General features: G+C 29.6%; 1 protein-coding gene across 1 annotated transcript in view; it reads right to left on the minus strand.

Annotated features, from left to right (window-relative positions):
* Positions 1–1983: 1983 nt before the first annotated feature.
* LOC108755213 (TOX high mobility group box family member 3-like) overlaps positions 1984–9221 on the minus strand; it is a 242846-nt gene continuing 235608 nt past the window's right edge. Inside the window, exons 10-11 of the mRNA XM_018498101.1 lie at positions 5221–5501; positions 1984–2320 (exon numbers count right to left, since the gene is read on the minus strand). Coding sequence (XP_018353603.1) covers positions 2254–2320; positions 5221–5501 — 348 coding nt within the window. The 3' untranslated portion in view covers positions 1984–2253. The remainder of the gene's footprint in view (positions 2321–5220; positions 5502–9221) is intronic.

Raw genomic sequence — 9221 nt, forward strand, 5'->3', positions numbered from 1 at the left:
GTAAGGATAACTTTGACACATTTTTGTACATGTTTTAGAGTAGCCACATTATATTCTATTTTATTCAAATTCTCTTTATTTACAAATGTAAGAAACATTAACGTGTCATTTCTCGCTTATGATCCAATATGATCGCAGTATTATTCAAGAGCCTAAGACTTCCGATGATAATTAGTGACCATGGCATGTATAATAATAACAGGGTGAGTAGAGTCCCTCTAGTAAGAATCAAATCATGAGAGTCATCGACCTCCTGACTGGTCAGATTTCGAGTCCCTTTAAACGCTGCAGATATTTGCAGATATTTTCGATGTGGTAATGAATCTGTGAATTGGTGTGAGCAACTGTTTCATGGTGTAGAAGGTGCGAATGCGAAATCGGATTATCAACAACGGTGGAATTGTGCTGTTTCCGGCCCGATCAATGGCGTCCTTCAGTTCTTATGTCTTAACTCTTACTAGAAGAACTCTAAGGGTGAGGCATTTTAATCGCTCCAGGCGGATATCTTAGAAATTAAGAGAGATACAGGAAAGTTTTATATAAAAGTTGTAGATTTTTTTGTGGGGGAAAGAAAGTGGAACTAACAGATTTTATATATGAAGCAAGGTCTAATCAACATGAATTTTTTAAATAGAAATCACTGTTTTTTACTGCATATTCTTGTAGCTAAAAACAAGGCGTTTTCAAAACACTATAATAAATTATTTTTTTTTATTAATAATAATTATTTTTTCATGTTTTTCGAGTTGTAAAACTTGATAGTTATTATACCGCTGACATTAGCATTACCCAAGGTGTATCACGTGGTTACTTAATCTGATTTAATCTGTTGTGCGTATACGCATACGTGTGTACGTGCATATAGAGAGAAAGGAAGGGGAGTCAAATTTACACGTATCCTGTTCTTGTTTCTATTCATTGCCTGAACAGATTATGTTTGTTGATTAATCAGCTCCAGGTCGACTGACATGCATTTTCCCGTACTTAGCATTACCTAGGATGAATCACATAGATGTAACGGGGATTTTAATCCTTTGGGATGCTTGATTTATGAGTCCCTTTGCCTCTGAATAAAATATCCCAAACAGTCGATCAAAAAGTAACTTTTTTCTTCCCCCACACATGCACGTACGCACATACAACAGATTAAATCCGACTGAGTAATCTCCACGTGATACGCCTATTGCTAACGTTAATGTTAGCAGTAACTGTCAAGTTTTATAACTCAAAAAGTGCTTAATGAAAAAATACTTTATTATATAGTGTTTTGAAAACCTTTCGACTTCAGCTATAAGAATATGCAATAAAAAAGTGATTCCTATTTAAAAAAATTCATGTTGACCTTGGCCTGACTTTGATGATGCTCCATATACAAAATCTGTTAATTCCACCTTCTTTACCCCAAGAAAACCTACCATTTTTATATAAAACTTTTTCCTCTATCTCTCTTAATTTCTGAGATATCCGCCTAGGATGATTAAAATGCCCCACCCTGTATAGTTTGTTTTGTGTAAGTCCTCTTTTCGTCATTATAGCATGAATGAAACACACATTGAACGTAGTGCACTTATTTATATATTTTACATTGCTTTCATCTGCTTGTACTGTGTTATTTGTTAGAATTTTACACTATAACAAATGTAAAATTCAAAGAAACAGAATTGAGATAATTCAATTCAAAGAACTAGTCCTTATTCCGACACTTTATAAAACTGCAATATTCTCTATGTGACCTTAGTAAAGAAACAAATGTCTGTACAATTGGCACGCTTTGTCTGTCAGTAAGGAGTATTTGAGGATATAAAAAAGTTGGTTGTTACTTAACTACCTATAAATGTAATGTAAATAAATGCACTTATTTAACTTACTTAAGTCGTAATATACTCCTTACAAACAAAGACCTTTGGCCAGAGTAATAAGTTTTTGGATAAGGCTTTTCAATATACATTCTAAGACTTTTTTCTAAAAAAGAAACAATTTTATCTTTATTTCATCATTATCTTTTTCTCTTCCTTCTCTTGCCTTTTTGTTCTCTTGTTAACATTTACACACATACAGAATACATCTGTATACACATTTCAAACTATCCTCTAATGCTGATCTCTGTTGCTGCATGAATAGCCTTGACACTTTAAAAAGTTCACTAGTTTATATGTATATACATTCATTTAAATATCTTACTTTACAGATTAACAACGAGCCATTTAAGATGTGAGGCCATTGAGTAATTGTAGTTCATCTCTTATAGAACTTTTATTTAACTGTAGAATAGTTTTGTTGAGAATTTTGATTTGAAGACACCCATGTATTGAATACATCTCTGAAACACAATAAAACATATAAATATAGAATAAAAACAAATTATAGGTGTACAAGAATAATCTCTGCGAATTAAAAATATATAGCAATGTACACTGTGTGTATACTATGATCAGAAACATATAATAAAATGCAACAAACACCAATTGTTTATTTAATAATATTATAGTATTTATTTACATAAAATGTACAAATTAATCTAACAAGGGAAGTTTCACAACTATTCGGAACCAATTTGATTCTCCATGAAATATGTTGTAAAACACGAAAATCTAAGAGTGTTTTTTTTTAAACGTGCGCTAACATGTTTAAGGGATAATAAACCCCTTAAAAAAAAAATGTATTACCATAAAAAAATAATGGTATTTTTTTTTCGAGGTGAATATTGTCGGAAATATCAAAGATAGAAAAAAATTTTTAAACAAAAGTTGCGTGATTTCAAGAGTACTTTAAAGTTATAAAGAAAAACTTTTTTTAATTTTTTTGTTTAACAATATACTCCGACCACCTATAATTTTCTTAAATTTTTTAAATCAAATTAAAGAAATTATCTTTTTTATGAATTCAATCATGTATAATAAGTTATATTACAATAAAGTTACATTACGATCATATCATTTTCGAGAATTAATTATTAACGCTTCCATATATACGCTATCCATGCTCATATGCGTAAGTAATTATCATCGGAACAACAAAAATCAACAAGTAAGGAAATTGACATGATTAATATTTGTAATATTACAAATTATAAATAATGTTAAGAGTTATAATAATTTTTATTATTTTTCCTTAAAGTGAGTAAAATTTGTTTAATGATCTCTGTACATTACTTCCTTATAATATCTTAAGATTATTCTCTTAAAGTTATTTTCAATTTTATGCTTTAATATCTTATTTACTTGTCGTTTACATAATAATTTCTAAATATTTACACAATAAATTTATATTTTGTATCGTTTACTCATTGCAATAATGATATTCAATGAAAAAATGTTTTAAACATAATGACTTCTTGCACTCATAAACATTTTATTACAGCTATATTACTGCAACCTTCGATATCACATGTTGTTAAACTTTTATCAAAACTAAATTCTATTAGATTTTCAAATTCTTCCGGTCTTTTGTTTGTATAACCATTTTTAAACTACGAATGTTTAAATAAGTTGTGATATTGCGGGGATGACAATTGATTACGTATTAGAGATTGTAATTATATTATATTATTTCGTTCATGTAAATTTATATTACTTTTCAATAATAAAACAATATCTGAAAATCTATTAGCAAAATTTTTCCAAATTCTAAATCCGTAAACATCTAATAGTTGTATTTTTCCTGTAGTGCCTTTCGGTATAATCATAGTAGTAATATTTTCCTGCAGGTGTTAAATCTGAAATAATATTGGGACAATATCCATAAATCGATAAGAAGAATGCTATGAGAACTAATGTTTAGAAAATAATTCTTCTAATCACATTTTAAAATGATCTGTAAGAAATATAAATGTTAAATTAATAACTATTTTATGACTGTTCTTAAATAAAATATAAGATATATCATAGAAATGAGACTTATAATTTCATTATATTATTTCGTTTATGCAAATTTATATTTACTTTTTAATAGTAAAACAGTATCTGAAAATGTATTATAAAAAGAAGTTTATTTAATTACCTAAGGTCATTTTTTACCAAATTTCGATGCATTTAAAATAACATTTATTGGTGTCAATAAGATTTCTTGTACTCTTGTCCAAATATACCATTAATTTTTTTTAATACAATAAATAAAGATAACAAATTTCCATTACACGATATTATTGGTTGTATGGTGTATGAGTGTATTGTTGATGATATTGATTACACAACACAGTCTACTTTTTTTATTCCTTGATTAGACAATGACCTTCCAAAATGAATTTCCAATTAAAAACCACTTTAATCAGAATTAAAAACATTTTCAGATCCGAACTATTCGATAAGTGGTTTTATTGTTTTCAGAACACATTTTCAACAATTTAACGCACTTTGATTATAAGTATAGTGTGTCGATAAAATTTATTAATTCGCTCAATAATATGTTTGAGCAAATTAATCAATTTAAAAAAATGTATAACATTTTTAAATGCGACAGTGATTTTTTAATTTACTTTTCAAAAGAGAGATATTTAATTTTACAATACAATAATTTTATTATAAGAGAATAAATTTGGAATAAAATTGTCTTTAATTTTTTTTCACGGAGAAAAAATTAAATGTCAAAGAATTAATTACAATATTTAAAAAATCATTACATTTTTGAAAATCTGAATATACATATACAGTCATAAAGCCTATAGAAAATTATACAAATTTTACTTTAAACATTTTTTCATATACCATGGTCTTATTGTTCCGACGAATTACTTACGCATATGAGCATGGATAGCGTATATATGAAAGCGTTAAATATTAATAATTAATTCTCGAAAATGATATGTCGTAATGTAACTTTATTACATATGGTAGAATTCGTAAAAAAATAATCTTTAATTTAGTAAAAAAAATTAAAATTTAAGAAAATTATATACAATTTAAGAAAATTATGGGTGGTGGGGATGTTTTGTTAAACAAAGAATTAGAAATTTTTTTTCTATATAACTTTAAAGTACTCTTGAAACCAACTTTTGTTTAAAAAATTTTTTTTCTATCTTTTATACTTTCGACGATATTCATCTAAAAAAAATACCGTTTTTCTTCAAATAAGTGTTTCCTTTAAACATGAATTAGCGCACGTATTAAAAAATACGTGTTTCTTAAATTTTCGTGTTTTATAACATATTTCATGGAAAAATCAGTTCCGGACAGTTTTGAAACTTCCCTTGTAAGACATAGAAATTGAATATAATATCCTTACCTGCAATGGCTGACCACACATTCATTACTGCAGTATTCATCTTCCCATTCGTTATTAGATATAGCAGGATTAGGGCATCCTTGATGTATACACGGTGAAGGTCTTTGTCCTGTCATAATCACTTGTGAAGAATTTACTGGTGACGAAGAACTAGATAAAGTTTCAGACTTCATTGGTAAATCCTCAGATTTTATAAATTCTGCTCTAGATGGACTCGTATGTATTATTTGTTGTTGCTGTTGTTGCTGTACTTGCACTTGCTGTACTTGCTGTTGAGGCACCTATAAATAATATTAAAAATGCTGTATAGCATAAAAAAACATCGTTTGACTAATATGTTTTTATTTTATAATTAAGTAACAATTGATACAAAACATTTCAATAACTTAAAGAGGTACAATAATTAAAGAAAATATCTTGTTATATTTCTCTTTTTTTCTTTTGTCTTCTCTTTTTATGCAAAGAGCAACACATTTAGTCCATTTTGTGCTCCTTAAATTTTAAGTAAAACTTGTATGCTAAACGATGGTATATTAATCTTTGAAAAAATTTAAGTTGTATACAATTGAGATTATGGAGATACATGGGATTCAAAATGATTAAATTCCTAATATTTTCAATATTGTTCAAGCACTACAAGACACGAAAAGAAAGTTTATCCTTCGTAGATACATATATTTTTACTTACTTCTCGAGGTATTCTGGATCTTTTTTTGTCCAGCTCTCAAAGTTTACTGTTATAGGCTTTAAAAGAATCTAGAAACATTCAAGATTATTTATCAATATCTCTACTACATTGCCAAATAGTTATTTAATTGAAATGTTAAAATCTTTATTCAATAAAAATTAAAATTTGTGCCAAGAAATTTGAAAGAATGCCAAGAAATTTTGGATAAAAAAAGACCCATTGTGTGCTTGTAATATTAATTTTATTTTTGTGTCTACAGTGCTTGAACAATATATATATTAAAAATATTAAAAATTTGATTATTTTATTTGATTCCTCATATCTCCAAAACTAACCATATACTCAGTCAAACTTTTTTCTGAGATTAATGTCCCATCATATAGCAATGTTTGGTATACAATATAATTCGAAATTCGGAGGTCACATCAAATCTCACATTTCCTGCGAAATTTACGAAATTCCACGATGCAAATTAAAAATTGTACACAAATGCAGTTTACATTATTCGATAGAGTGAATTTTTACCTTTAATTTGCTTTTTAGCAATAAAGTGAAGCATTGTATGATTTTTTTCTCCAAGTTATTCGTTATTATATAACGTTGAAATAACGATCCTTTTTACTTCGATGTTGAATAACTCGACGAAAAAAAAATCGTACAAAAGTCAATAAAAAAGCAAATTAAAGATAAAAATTCATTCTTTTGAAAGCTGTAAATCGCATTTATGCGCAATTTTTAATTCGCACCGTAAAATTTCGCAAATTTCGTAAAAAATTTTGAAATTTGATGTATTTTTATTTATGTGCGTCTAACTCCATAAAATATCAGTAAGACCATTTTCTAAAGTACCGATCTGAACAGAAGAGATTTCAAGATTTAAAATGTTTTTTTAAATATCTCGATAAGATAATTTTTGAAGAAGTTATTTTATCTTGAAATTTTTGTCTGCCGTTTCTCAACAAAATTAAAATCAATTAAAATCATCGTTAAAAAAAAACCAAATTAAAATTTCACATATCTGCGCGAGAAACGGTCGCCAAGCAATGTTCGAAAAAGCATTTTAAAGTCCCAGCAAATGTCCTTGATTGTAAGTAAAGTTTGGTATTTTCTCTTTAAAATAATTTTTAATCGTTATGCTATAATTTTTTCTACCGAATAATTTGAAGTGAATTTTTTGTAAAATTTCCTTTTCTGTAAAACTTTCTAAAAATGTTGTCACCATTTTAGAAATTTTTAGAAAAAAAAACTAAAAAATTCACTTCAAATTACTCAGTAAAAAATAATTGTAACGTAATGATGAAAAATCATTTTAAAGAGAAAATACCAAACTTCACTTACAATCAAGGATTTGTTAGGGCTTTAAAATGCTTTTTGGAACATTGCTTCGCGATTATTCTTCGCAGGCAAAGAATCTATAAACTATCATTTGAGTTAAGTACATAATATAGATAGTACCACTCGGATTTTACTTTTTAATTTGGTAGAATTCAACTTGGCACCAGTTGTTGATATCAAATCTTCTATGGTACATATCATTAGAGTTAAATAAATAATAAAAGTAGTACCACACACTTGGGTTTTACTTGTTACATGGTACAATAAAAATAGTTCACTTGAGTTTTAGAGGAAAAGTTCTGCAGATTTTTTAATAGATGATATTAGTGTCATCAAGTGTTAGAAAAATAGATAACATGTATCATTCAAATACCAGTCTACCGCACATTTTTTGACAAGTCACATTACGCTTGACATTTGGCAGAAGTGTTTGCTTTTGTCGGACATGTTTTGCGTTTACGGCATACAAGTAAAATGGTAAAGCAAAAATTGTATTTTTGCTATATTTTGCTTTTGTTTTTATTCTGTAAAGGCTGTCTCGGCCATAAAGCGGCGGATGTTAAGCGCCGTGTATGGTGTCTCGGCTTTAAGCGCAAACACATACAAAAGATGGTTTGCCTATTTCCATTCCGGAAAATTTAACCTTCAAGACTCACTCAGAGTGCATCACACTCTGGACGACCAAACTACTGACGATGACTAACTCCTGGCTGCAGTGAAGAGTAATCGACACTTAATGACTCGAGAGTTGCTTCGGTATTCATCATACAACCGTTACGATCGATTGAAAAAGCTTGGCATGGTGAAAAAGATCGATGTATGGGTATCGCACGACCTGACCGGAAAGAACATCATGGACCGGATTTTGATGTGAGTCTCTCCTAAAACTCTCTAGATCCATTTCTGAAACGGATCATCACGAGAAATGAATTGTCTACAACAACAACATCAAGCGGTAGAAGTCATGATGCAGTCTGGGCGAGTCTTCAAAAATAGTGGCGAAACCTGATTTGCATCCGCGGAACGTGATGTTCAGCATTTGATGGGACTACAAAGGAGTACTGTTCTTCGAGCTGCTCCCGCAGGGCCAAACGATAGATTCGAAGTACTGCGCCCAGCTCGACAAATTGCGCAAGGCAGTGCAAGAGAAGCCTGCCAGAATTGTCGAATAGAAAGGGCGTGGTCTTCCATCATGACAACGCCCAACCACACATTTCTATCGGAAAAAAATTGCAGAGCTTTGGCTGGAAATAATGCAGTATCCACCATATTTACCGAATCATGCACCGTCCGATTACCACTTGTTTCGCTCGCTGCAGAACAATCTTGATGATCAATGGTTCGACTCAATGAAGGCCGTCCTCATCAAAATCATATTGCTGACTTTTTCGCCCACACCCAAAAGTTTTATGAGAGCGGCGTCAAGGTCCTATCGAAGCGTTGGCAACAAATTGTAGATGAAGATGATCAATGCATTGTTGATGCATAAATTGTTATAATAAATTGTTATAAATGTCGAGTTATTGTGCGCAATTTGTCGAGCTGGGCGCAGTACTTCTTCGAATCTATCATTTGGCCCTAAGGGAGCAGCTCGAAGAACAACTACTCTTTTAGTTCCATTAAATGCTGAGCATCACATTCTGCGGATGCAAATTAGATTTCGCCACTATTTTTTAAAAACTTTTATACTAAAAATCTGCAGAACTTTTCTTCCAATCAAATAATTTGCTACAATAGTTTTTTTTTCGGGAAGCACATATTCTTGTAAAGACAGTATCAATACAGTTTGGGTTTTATAATTTAGTACAATAGTATATTTTTCAAGGAGCATGTACTCTTAGTACCTTAGCCTTTATTTATTTTTTTTAACCCTCAACTATACCTAGTTTTAAGTCTTGATTCATATGTCCAAGCCACCCACGGCATCTTTGACTCTGTAATTAGCTCAAATCTCAATAGAAAATTTTTTTTTTTTTTT

The sequence above is a fragment of the Trachymyrmex septentrionalis genome, unplaced genomic scaffold (assembly GCF_001594115.1).
Source record: "Trachymyrmex septentrionalis isolate Tsep2-gDNA-1 unplaced genomic scaffold, Tsep1.0 scaffold86, whole genome shotgun sequence".
Lineage (NCBI taxonomy): Eukaryota > Metazoa > Arthropoda > Insecta > Hymenoptera > Formicidae > Trachymyrmex > Trachymyrmex septentrionalis.